This window comes from Rhinatrema bivittatum, chromosome 4 (assembly GCF_901001135.1).
Source record: "Rhinatrema bivittatum chromosome 4, aRhiBiv1.1, whole genome shotgun sequence".
Classification (NCBI taxonomy): domain Eukaryota; kingdom Metazoa; phylum Chordata; class Amphibia; order Gymnophiona; family Rhinatrematidae; genus Rhinatrema; species Rhinatrema bivittatum.
Genome location: NC_042618.1, coordinates 288,698,910 through 288,712,007, shown reverse-complemented (window position 1 = coordinate 288,712,007; position 13,098 = coordinate 288,698,910). Strand labels below are relative to the sequence as shown.

At 44.2% G+C, this 13,098-nt stretch overlaps 1 protein-coding gene across 2 annotated transcripts in view; it reads left to right on the top strand.

Moving 5' to 3' along the window:
- Window positions 1–13,098, top strand: part of TM7SF3 (transmembrane 7 superfamily member 3) — a 186,600-nt gene that overhangs the window by 135,373 nt on the left and 38,129 nt on the right. The window contains exons 7-8 of one of the 2 annotated variants that reach the window (XM_029600171.1): window positions 3,412–3,498; window positions 10,728–10,808. In XM_029600171.1, the coding sequence (XP_029456031.1) occupies window positions 3,412–3,498; window positions 10,728–10,808 (168 nt within the window). The remainder of the gene's footprint in view (window positions 1–3,411; window positions 3,499–10,727; window positions 10,809–13,098) is intronic. The other variant, XM_029600172.1, reaches the window with a different exon arrangement.

Genomic DNA, 13,098 nt, shown 5'->3' with positions numbered 1-13,098 from the left:
TCAACACTTCCAATTTCGTGCTCTTCCTTTTGGCCTGGCCACAGCTCCACGGGTTTTCACAAAGATCATGGTGGTAGTGGCGGCAACCTTGCGCAAGGAAGGCATCCTTGTGCATCCTTACCTAGACGATTGGCTCATCCGTGCAAAGTCATGAGTGCAGTGTATCCTCGCAGTCGACAGAGTGGTACAACTTCTCCAATCTCTGGGATGGATTGTCAACTTCACCAAGAGCAGCCTGGTCCCGTCCCAGTCGTCGGATTTTCTGGGAGCTCACTTCGACACCAAGAATGCCAGGGTTTTTCTGCATCCGGACAGAGCTCATTCTCTGCGTCGTCAGATTCAAGGATTTATGGTGCCCGAGATGCCCACTGCCTGGGACTACCTGCAGGTACTGGGGACCATGGCCTCGACCATCGATCTGGTTCCTTGGGCATTTGCGCATCTGAGGCCTCTGCAGAGATCCCTACTCTCCCGGTGGCAGCCGGTGTCGAGATTTTCAGGCAATCCTTCCGATTCCGAGAGGAACCTTCATCAGTCTCCATTGGTGGCTGGAACCGCGGCACCTAGCTCAGGGGGTGTCGCTGGAGGACCCGGATTGGATGATTATCACCACGGACGCCAGCCTCACAGGCTGGGGAGCAGTTTGTCGGGACAGCTCAATCCAGGGTCAATGGACGGAGGAACAGTCAAAGTGGCCCATCAACCGCTTGGAGACCAGGGTGGTCCGTCTGGCGTTACAGGGTTTCTTCCCCATAGTACGCCATCAAGCAGTCAGGGTGCTATCAGACAATGTGACTACAGTGGCGTACATCAATCACCAGGGAGGCACGAGAAGTCTGTCTCTCTGGAAACCGACAAATTGGAGTGGGCAGAGCTTCACCTCCAACAACTAGCGGCCTCGCATATAGCAGGAGTGGACAAACGTACAGGTGGACTTTCTCAGCCGACAAAACTTGGATCCCGGAGAGTGGGAGCTCTCGCAGCAGGCGATGCGGATAATAGTACGGCGATGGGGGACACCGCATGTAGACCTAATGGCAACCGCCGGAAATGCAAAGGCTGCCCGCTTCTTCAGCCGCAGGCAGGAGCGCGGCGCCGAGGGCGTGGACGCGCTGGTCCTGCCCTGGCCGTGCCACTGTCTCCTATATTTTCCCACCGTGGCCCCTGGTGGGCAAGGTCATCCGCAGGATAGAGGCACACCAAGGGCCGGTGATCCTTGTGGCGCCAGTGGCCCCGACGACTGTGGTTCGCGGATCTGCGCAATTTGACGGTGGAGGGTCTTCTACGCCAGGGACCAATATTTTTCAATGAGGCAGATCGCTTCTGTCTTGCGGCCTGGCTTTTGAGAGGCGTCAGTTGAGGAGGCGCGGTTATCCGGAGCCGGTTATTTCAACGCTACTGAAAGCACGTAAGATGTCCACCTCTGTTACCTATGTTCGAGTCTGGAAGGTCTTTGAAGATTGGTGTGGAGCGAATGACATTCTTCCCATGCAGGCCTCAGTGCCACAAGTCCTTTCCTTCTTGCAGGCAGGTTTGGATTTGGGTCTTGCTTACAATTCTCTTCGAGTTCAGGTGGCAGCCTTGGGGGGGGCTTTTCTTCGCAGTGGAAATAAGGAGTTTCTGTCCTCTCATCCGGACGTCTCCCGTTTCCTTAAAGGAGTGAAACACTTGAAGCCTCCGATTCGCCCACTTTGTCCGTCGTGGAATCTGAATCTGGTGCTCAGAGTCCTCTGTGGTTCGCCGTTCGAACCTCTAAGCTCGGCTACCATCAAGGACGTCACTCTCAAGACCATTTTTCTCGTGGCAATCAGTTCAGCAAGACGTATTTCCGAGCTGCAGGCCCTATCGTGTCGTGAACCATACCTTCGTTTCACGCCTGAAGGGGTTTCGCTGAGGACGGTTCCTTTTCTCCCTAAAGTGGTTTTGACATTCCACCTCAACCAATCGGTGGAATTACCATCTTTTGCCTCTTCTGAGTCTGGAGACCTGTGTAGACTGGATGTACGGCGGTCTCTGTTACGCTATCTGGAGGTGACTAATGATTTTCGGCTCTCCGATCATCTGTTTATCCTCTGGTCCAGACCCCAGAAGGGTTGCATAGCCTCCAAACAATCTATAGCGCGGTGGTTGAAGGGAGCGATCATAGCGGCGTAGGTAAGTCCCCTCCGCTGGTTGTCAAGGCTCATTCTCTTCGAGCCCAGGCAACATCTTGGGCAGAGAGCTCCTCTGTCTCCACTCAGGAGATTTGTAGGGCGGCCACCTAGAAGTCGATACATACTTTTGCGAGACATCGCCTGGACGTCAGTGCTCTGTCGGGCGGTCAGCTTGGAGACAAGGTTATATGAGCAGGGCTGTCTACGGCCCACCCGTGATGGGAAAGCTTTGGTACATCCCACTGTCTGGAATGATCCTGGTATGTATAGGGAAAAGAAAATTATTCCTTACCTGCTAATTATCATTCCAGACACCCTCCCTTGGTTTGGGGGGTTTGCTTGTGGGACATCCCTGCCTACCTGTCTTAACAATCTTTTACTCTGTATTTCGAATACTGCGCGTCTTTTTTTGTTCACGCACTGCTGTTCGCAAGTTCACTGTTCAGAGTTTAGTTGCTGTTTATTTGGTCAGCGGTTATTTCAATTCCTTCTTTGATTACTTGATCCCTCTATTTTTAGTCTCTCTTTTGGGCTTTGTTAGTCTAGTTACTGAGAGCTGTTACAGGGGAGGCGTGGTTATATGGTTCCTCCCCTGGGAATTTTGTGTTCTGACTCCATCTGCTGGACATGGAACATAACCCACTGTCTGGAATGAACCATGGTATTACAGGAATTAGCAGGTAAGGAATAATTTTCTTTTGTAGTTTCCGAAATTCTCTTATTTGGTTGTAATCTCAGTTCCAGTGGTAAACTGTTCAATATTTTGGGCCTGCAATTGATATGGATCACTTTCTCACTTCGCATAAATGGGCTGATCTAATATTAGGTATTGAGAGTAAACCCTTATTAGTTGATCTCAATTCTCGTTGCGGCACATGTAATCTTATTGTAGTATTCAACCAGTCTGTCATTTCGCTGTATACATTTTATGGATAATACATAGTACTTTGAAAATTATTCTCTGTTCGATTGGCAACCAGGGCAAACCCTTCAGAACTGGTGTTATATGCTCCCTCTTTCTTGTGCCAGTAAGGGTGCGTGCAGCAGTATCTGCAGCGGGCGCAGTGTTACTTTTGGTAGCCCAAGTAGCATTGAATTACAGTACCACATCCTTAAACCAACAAGGTTAAGAATCTGTAAATGCTCACCCCTTTTAGTCCAAGAATTTGTGTACAAATGCAGCTGTTGCTACTTTTGCTTTAGACTGTAATTTCAGTAGTCCTTTGAAGCTTTATACAACTTTTTTTTTTCTTTTTAGGAAGAATTTCCACAAAAATATTTTTCACAGTTATTGCTGTAGCAGGTCTTTTTATTTGTTTCTTTGGGCACAAGTTCTTGAAAACAGGTATGTTGAATTACAGTGTGTTTTGTTTATAGTTGAAATGCATAATCACTTCAGCGGTAAAAATGCAAAACTTCAAATCAATTGTAGCCTGTATCATTTTAGCTAATAACTTAAATAAGTCTGACTTTTTCTTTGTCTCTTCCCTTTTCTTTTCTCTCTCCTCCTTCAGTCTCCTCTCACCATACAGTGTGCCCAGGCAGCATTGGATTAACCTTGCAGGTTAGAGGGACAGTGCCTCCCAGGCAGTGGCGGTTCTTCCATTAGGTAGAGTAGGCAATTTCCTAGAACGCAATTGTGAGGCTTTGCAATGCATGAACACATAGGGCTCTACACAATGATTCCAATGGTCAATGCCCCAAATCTCAGGCAGCAGAGAACATTTCTTTGGAGTTGGCAAGAGGTCTGTTTTATCTGTATATCACCATTTATAATCTGTGGTGACTTATTTTCCTAGGAGAATCAGGACAGTAATCTTTGCACATGTGTGACATCAGAAGGAGCCTGGTATGTAAAACTTCTGTCAATCTTTCTAGAACTTTGGCACACTGAGCATGCTCAGCATGTCCTAATCCACATGTCCATGGAGGGGGCCCTCTTCAGTCTTTTTTTTTTTTTTTTCCTCCTAGGACAGCAGGATGTTAGTCTTCACGAAACTCGCCCTCCACCCCGTGGAGTTGTTTTTCCTATGTTGATTTTATTTTTTTGTAGCTCTGTTAAGAGACAGAGATCCCACATGGATTACAGCAGATTTAGCATGCTCAATGTGCCAGTCAAAGTTCTAGAAACTTTGACAGAGGTTTTATGTGCTGGGCTCCATCTGATATCACCTATGTGTGAGGGCTACCATCCTGCTGTCCTAGGAGAACACCTGTTACATGTAAGCAACTCTTTCTGTATTTGAGGGCTGTTATATGTATTCTGTTAACATGTAGTTTCCGTATAGTCAAGCTTATTCTTCTTTCCCAATAGAAGGTGTATTTAAAATTTTGGATTTTAAAACATAAGAATTGCCATACTGGGTCAGACCAAGGGTCCATCCAGCCCAGTATCCTGTTTCCAACAGTGGTCAATCCAAGTCACAAGTGCCTGGCAATACCCAAACAGTAAATCTCAAACTGTTATCTTTATTTGGAACAACATTATATCAATTACTAAATAAAATATTGCTTATTAATAGCAGTTTATGGATTTTTCCTCTAGGAACGTATCCAAATCTTTTTTAAACCCAGTTAAACTAAATGCTATAACTATATCTTCTGAATTCCAAAGCTTAACTATGCACTTCAATTTTTTTGTTTTAAATAAGCTACTTGCTAACTTCATGGAGTGCCCCCTAGTCCTGTGATCTGAGAGTAAATAACAGATTTACATTAACTTGTTCCTTTCATGATTTATAGACCTCTCAAATGCCCCCTCAGTTATCTCTTCTCCAAACTGAACAGCCTTAACTTCCATAGCCTTACCTCATAGGGGAGCCATTCCATGCCATTTATTTTGGTCACCTTTCTCTGCACTTTCTCCAGTGCAAGTATCATTTTTTGAAATGCAACAATCAGAATTGTACACAGCATTCAAGATGCAGTCTAACCATGGAGCAACAGAGGCCATATTTGCCATTCTCTTAATTCCTAGCATTGCTGGGTTTTTTAATCGCCATTGCACACTGAGCCAACTGTTTCAATGTATTATCCACTATGATGCCTAGATCTCTTTCCTGGGTGGTAACTCCTAAGATAGAACCTAACATTGTAGAACTCCACTCTGTATCAGTGACTACAATCAGTGCTGTGGGGATGCCCCCACTTCCCATCACAGTCATGCTGACAACTGCTAGTCTTCTATTGTAGCACAAGATATGTGGGGCCTGGTTTACAAATATTTTTCCCATTCTATATCTATGGAGAAAAATGTTAGCTAAAGTAGGTCCATGGCAAACTTAAAAATAACCAACGCAATGAGCAGGATAAAGGTGAACTAGTAGATGTAGTGTAATTGGATTTTCAGAAGGCGTTTGACAAAGTCCCTCATGAGAGGCTTCTAAGAAAACTAAAAAATCATGGGATAGGAGGTGATGTCCTTTTGTGGATTACAAACTGGTTAAAAGACAGGAAACAGAGTAGGATTAAATGGTCAATTTTCTCAGTGGAAAAGGGTAAACGGTGGTGTGCCTCAGGGATCTGTACTTGGACCGGTGCTTTTCAATATTATATAAATGATCTGGAAAGGAATATGAGGAGTGAGGTTATCAAATTTGCAGATGATGCAAAATTATTCAGAGTAGTTAAATCGCAAGTGGACTATAATACATTAGTGGAAGATGTAATGTGGACAAGTGCAAGGTGTTGCATATAGGGAAAAATAACCCTTGCTGTAGTTACACGATGTTAGGTTCCATATTAGGAGCTACCACCCAGGAAAAAGGTCTAGGCATCATAGTGGATAATACTTTAAAATCGTCGGCTCAGTGTGCTGCAGCAGTCAAAAAAGCAAACAGAATGTTAGGAATTATTAGGAAGGGAATGGTTAATAGAACGGAAAATGTCATAATGCCTCTATCGCTCCATGGTGAGACCACACCTGGAATACTGTGTACAATTCTGGTCGCCACATCTCAAAAAAGATATAGTTGTGATGGAAAGGTACAGAGAAGGGCAACCAAAATGATAAAGGGGATGGAACAGCTCCCTATGAGGAAAGGCTGAAGAGGTTAGGGCTGTTCAGCTTGGAGAAGAGACAGCTGAGGGGGGATATGATAGAGATCTTTAAGATCATGGGAGGTCTTGAGTGGGTGGATGTGAATCTGTTATTTACACTTTCGAATGGTGGAAGGACTAGGGAGCATTCCATGAAGTTAGCAAGTAGCACATTTAAGACTAATTGGAGAAAATTCTTTTTCACTCAATGCACAATAAAGCTCTGGAATTTGTTGCCAGAGGATGTGGTTAATGCAGTTAGTGTAGCTGGGTTCAAAAAAGGTTTGGATAAGTTCTTGGAGGAGATGTCCATTAACGGTTATTAATCAAATTTACTTAGGGAATAGCTACAGCTATTAATTGCATCAGTAGCATGGGATCTACTTAGTGTTTGGGTAATTGCCAGGTTCTTGTGGCCTGGTTTGGCCTCTGGAAACTGGATGCTGGGCTTGATGGACCCTTGGTCTGACCCATCCTGGCAATGTATGTTCTTGTGACTTACCTACTAAATTTTTAGACTGAACTACTGCTCTTTACAAGAATCCTAAAACTCTGTATATATACTAAACAATTAGATTGCCACCCATTGACTAGATCCTAAGAGGTACTAGGCAGGCCTGCCCCTTATCTCCTCAACTCTTCAATTTGGACTTAGATGATTCTCTAAGAGGTTCTAATATGTTTGGTTTCAAGTTCCAAAACACAGTGGACAAAATAGCATATGTAAATGCTCCACCCCACTGACAGAGTAAGTTCTAACAGCTGTCGGAGACATTTTCAGTGCTGGCTGCCGAGGGCCCGGCGCCAATACTTCCGTGCCGGAACGAACGCCCGCTCCAGACTACCATTTTTGACAGGTATCGGCGGGCCTGCAGGGGGGGGGGGGGCGTGGGGATGTTCTTGCATCCATGTTTGGGGGGGGGGCAGGGGGGCGGTTATCCCCATTCTCTTTTCTTTCTTTTCCACTTAACCTGGCTCTGCCACTGCAACGCGTGGCTGGGTACAGCTAGTTTTTAATAAAATTTACGTGGTGAAATCTTTGTTAGGAAGGGCTTCTCTAATGAAAATATTACCACACATTCTATAGTTATTTCAACATTTACCATGTAATATACCCTCTAAGATAATTGTTTCAAAACAGGGTGCTACCCAGTGGCGTATCTAAAGTATTTGGTACCGAGGCAGATACTTCCTTTGGCACCCCCCCCCCCCCAATATATTTTTAAATTCCTAAACATCAATAAAATATTTCAAAACAGATAAATCCCACCCACTATTTAAAACTAATAAGGATTTTAAAAATCTCCTCTCCATGTCATCCTAAAATTGTCACACTGGGGGCATGCATGTACACACCTAATATATTCTCTCATGCTGGTGAGAGAGGGAGCATGTCTGTGTGACACACATGATTCCTCTGTCTCTCATGCCCGCACACAGGCACCCTCTCACACATTTGCACCCACAGGCACCTTTGCTCCCCACTTAGTCTTCCACTGGTGCTACCACCTCATTTTTATGGAGGGGAGGAACTCCTTATGTAAAATATTCCTTTCTACAGATGCTGAGTAGCGAACTCTTCCAATCCTGGCAAGTAATTGAATGCAGTCAGGGGCATAGTTTAGCATCTCTTCTATGCTGCTCTCCTGGGATGCATGGATTTACTAGAATTATAGTAATCTGTTGTATTCCATGTTAAGGCCTAGCATCATATTAAAAAATTTAAAAAAATGATTTTCTCACCAGCTACATCACTAATGTACAATCCTTAACTATTGCTTAGCCATCTTCTCCTTAGATTCTAGGAGCTGCTATGACAGAAGACAGATATCTTGGACATCTGTGGAAGGGAGAGAAATTTAAATCCTTTGCAGAGTTGGTAGAGGAATTTGAAATATAAAATAATTTGAGTGACTAATTACACAGGGATGTTTTCAATAAAAAGGGCAATGTAAGAGTATTAAGGGAAAGATGGGTTGGAAAAACTCATGAGAATTTTGTTATCTTGCGCATTAATTTAATTTATGAAGTAAAGTCAACTAAGACAAATACTAGTTTAATAGATAAATGGAATGCAGATCTCCCTTTGGAAATTGCTTATTGGCATACCATGTAGGGTTCCATCCAAAGGATTTCAATCTACATTAAAAGTAAGAAATGAATGTATAAACTTTCACATAGGATGTATAGCTGCTATACTCTTCTAAATTCAGTGACTTAAGTCTGGGTGGTAGAGGAGGAGGAATCCTACTACAGGTCTCTTGAATATGTGGTGGGAATGGATACTAGCCAGTAAATTTGGGTTAGAAGTACAGAAAAGTTTTACAGTTTATAATGGAATATGCTTTGATATTGCCTGTACAATAGTGCTTAGTTGGGAGATGGAAGACTCACTTTCTGCTAAAACAAAATTGATCTCACATTTAATATATGGCTAGAATTACTACTGTGTTTTTCTGAATTGGATTAGAAAAGTTGTAGCAGACTATACATTATATAAATCAGAGTATCTTCATAGGACAGTCTGGTTTCAATATATGATTTGCAGTACTAGGGTGGGGTTGCCTCTGTACTGGTCTTTACATTGGTGCTTGATTGTACTCTGTTAAAGTGTATACTCTGAAAATGTGACTATTTACCCACATACTATAAATGACTTTGAAAATTGTCCTCCCTATGTCAATTATGTTTTTTACAGGATTGCTTTGAGAAAGGTGGTAGGGTCGTCATGGTTTGGTATAATTATCAAAATATGAAATCTAGAATAAAAATATGAAATGAAGCTAAAATCTTGGAGGGAGAGCACAAGACTGAAGGTTTGCTTAAAAGTTCCTAATACCCTTGAACCGGCCCTGCTTCAAGTTGCACCCTCAGCAGCACTTAGCCAAGTGGTGTTGCATTGTATTTGGGATCCATCTGTTCTCCTTCTTTCCTTTCTCCATTGGACTGAGTGCCCCACCTCTGCAGTGTGAGCAGGTCTCATGGAAAAGGGGGGTCTATATCTGGCCCGAGTCAGACTCTCCTCTTTGACATTTAGTGTCTTAAGCTTTATTTGAAGGATTGGGATGAGACTAGAATGCAACCAGGCAGGTGATGCACAAGTTTCTGTACAAGTTTGTCATGGCATCAGTGCTTCATTACTCTAGACCATTAATTTCTCCGACATTTGTAATGATTAATTCTGGTGGCAACTATCAAAGCATTTTTGCTAATGTGAAGGCTGTACATTTCACTTGTGATTCAAGGTAAGATTGTGACATTGATTCTCTAATTGTGCTCTGTTCCTTTTTCCCTCCTACCCCATACACATTCTTTTCTCTGTGTACTCCAGCATATCTATAACTGGGAGAGGTGCATAGTTTTTAGATTGGTTTTTTTCATTAAAAGTCAAGCTCATAATTCCAAATATGAATAGCCAATACTAGGAGTTCAGTTGGCTTTCTGCAGCCATATTGGTGAGAATATGGAGGAAGCCTTAAATGCATATTATAAGTAAAGCATCAACTCTGCCAGGGAGGAAGGTCATCACCAGTGGGCAGCCTGGAGTTTGTATTCTTTGCTCCATTTTACCTGTTCAGAATCTTAATTGAGCAGTGCTTCCTTCATGATTCAGTGGAGGGTGCTTGGCAGTAATAGGGGGGGGGGGGGGGGGAGAAAACCCTGCTATGCAAGCAGCAAACCTTCTCACACTAGCTACAGATAGGGCTGAATCTGTCCCCAGTGGTCACTTGTCCTGGGGAAATTGCTCAGACATTTGATGTATACTTGTAAGCAGAATCTGAGAAGGAAGGGGCTGCCATAAGACAGCCACTCTTTTTTTTTTTTTTTTTTTTTTTTTTTTTTCTCTCAGCAGGAACTGCTGATCTCTAATAGCAAGACAAGACCAAAATTTGCTGCAACTTCTATCCAGAACACCACTCTGAGGCTGTCCCAGTAGCAGTGCTGTACCTGGGTTTGATTCTCAGGTCAGCCAGGGCTGGGGATTCTGAGAGCAGCCTTTCACATCCCCGTGGGGGAAGGTGAAATCTGTATTGTGCAATGGCGAATCCTTATAGCTGGATTTAGGGCTCATTGTTTCAGGACTCCAAAAAGATCCCTAGTGCATAGCCTGCAGCCAAAAATTGCTTCTGCAACACCCACAACTGCAGCTTTTTCTAGATGGGTCTGGTCCTTGTAATGTGGACCCCGTTGGTTACCAAAATCTGCCTAATCTGCTTTTCTGGCAATATTTCCTTCACCCAGGGGATTCTACTAAATCTTCCCCCTCATCCCTCCGTCAAAGCAGTTTTGGGGCTACAAAAGGGGGAAGCCTTATTAATTGGCTTCTGACACTCACCTTGTAGCTAGTTATACAACTTATGCATCAATGGTGAATACTTTGAAGGGAGAAGTCATACCAGCATTTGCTTGTAAGTGGATGTTTGAATCATGCCACTACCATAATTAAATTGAAAGAAGCAGAGAGAAAGTTTATCATTTTTAATGTAATCTGGTTTCTTAGTTTGTTTTCTAAACTGCTTTTTTCATTTCTTCCAGGATTTTTTTTCATGGGATTTGTTTTTGTGGGATTCTTATTCTTTGTTCTCATTACGAGAGTATTTGTTCTCCACTATGACAGTAAGTGAAAAGTAAATCTATCACAATAGATGTAAGCAAGTATTATTTCATTTTCTTGAGTCTACATTTTATGTTGCATGTAGCCCTCTGAGTGGGTTATAAGGTTACGTCTACTCAGTCCAAAAAGGACTATGTGAGCCTGTTAAGGATTTGCGCCATTATCTGTTTTATGGCTTATTAAAATTTATATACCATAAACATAAATTTCCTAGCGTGTAGCCAGATGGACTCAAACAAGTGGGTACAGTGTGCTCGTGCCAGCAGTTGGAGACGGATCTGACGTCAGCACGGGTACATATACCCCCACAGGAAGTGAAGCAACTAGGTAATTTCCGTCTCCAAAGCAGTTTGGAGCTCCTGCACGCTCGCTGAGCGTGTTTTCCAAATCTACTTTCTCCTTTCCAAATTTCTCAGAAGACGAGCCCCGCACTCCTGCGGTGATACCCTCTGGTCCCTCCCCCAGTTGAGTTTCCCGGGGTGATTTCCGTGATCCCTCGGAGGTCTACGCCTCGGTCCGGTGGCCGAATCGCGGCAGGGATCTAGCCCCCGAGCGAGAAGGGCTTGGGCCTGGCTGAGAGGCGCCTCGGTCCCGGCGTGGACTTAGCCCCGAGCGAGACGAGTTCAGCAGCTTAGAGGCAGCTGGTGCATTTCCTCAAGCGCGGCGGTGAAGGTAATTCCCCTCTCCCCCCCGCAGCCGGAGACCGCCCTGGTTACATCTGGGAAGCGCCAAGGATCAGGTAAGGCGTACATCTCTTACTTTTTGGTCTCCGAGGTACGAGGATCAGCGGCGTTGCCTGCATGTGGCAACAAATACTCCTCCAACCGCATGATTTCCGAACAGTACTACAATCAATTATTTTCTCAAAACTCGACTACTGCAACTCCCTCCTCCTTGGACTTCCTGAAATCCACATCAAGCCCCTCCAAGTTCTACAAAACGCCGCCGCCAGAATTATCACCAATCACAGAAAATCCTCCCACATCACACCCACTCTCAAAGACCTCCACTGGCTGCCCATCACACAAAGAATCCAGTATAAAACCCTCACCCTTCTTCACAAAAAAATAAACAACAACAGAATGGTCTGGCTAAACAACAACATCCAACCATATTTCACACAAAGAAATCTCAGATCCACCAACTCAGGTCTCCTCTCCATCCCAACTCTTAAAAATGCTCACCTCAATACAACACGCAAACGAGCCATTACAATAGCTGGCCCTACCCTCTGGAACTCCCTCCCCCCACAGCTCAGAAACGAACCCTCACCGCAAGTCTTTAAAAAACAGCTCAAAACATGGCTGTTCTTGAAAGCATTCCCTCCTGAACCCCAACATCCTATAATAAACGCTCTTGAAAGCCTTACCGCATAACTTCTACTCTGCATGAACGCATAACCCCTCCCCCCTTCTCTATCCTCCCTTTTCCCTGTCCCCCACCCTTCTCGTAACCTCCCTTTTCCCTGTCCCCCACCCTACTCATAACCAAGTCATATTGTACATATTGTATATAGGCTATATGCCATTTCTATATACCCACATCTAATATTTAATTTTAATTTTATTCATATGTTACAATGTTCCTTATATTTATTGTTTAATCAACTGTTCTCTTGTTACAATGTAAAATAGGGCAGTTCCGGCTCTATTCAACCTGTTTTCTGGAAACCGATGTGATATCTCGATCGAATGTCGGTATACAAAAGAAATAAATAATAATAATAATAATGCCATGGAGGTCGCCATTTTGTCTGCCTTGTTCAGGTATTGAGCGGCCATGTTAGGTGCCTGTTGATGGGCGCACAACGCAGTATGTATGTATGTAATGTGTGTGTATGTGTATGTATGTATGTATATATATATATATATATTGCTAAAGCGTATGTTCATATTGCTGACCGCATATTGTTGAGCGCATGTTATTGGCAGCATAAGCGCCAGCGCTTTGCATTCGCAAGACGCGATGGAACATTTAAACACCCCGGCATCTCCAGAGGCGGCACCTCCTGCTTCCGGCATGAAAGCTCTCTGCCTCTGCTCAGCGTGCCAGCTTAGAGCCACGCAGAGCGAGGAGCCAGACTCCCTTTGTGCCCAATGTGAGGAGGCAGTCTCGGAGGACGAGTCCGAACCCCCTGAGGAGGGGGAACTTCCCTCTGGGATTGAACCATGAGGCGGTTCTTTCCCAAGGAAGATCTCTCTGACCTGGTATCTCAGTGCCTGGCGGAGTTGGCTATTACAGGTCCCAGCACTACGGTGCCCTCTACGCAGAACCCTCTGCTGGAAGGTCTTC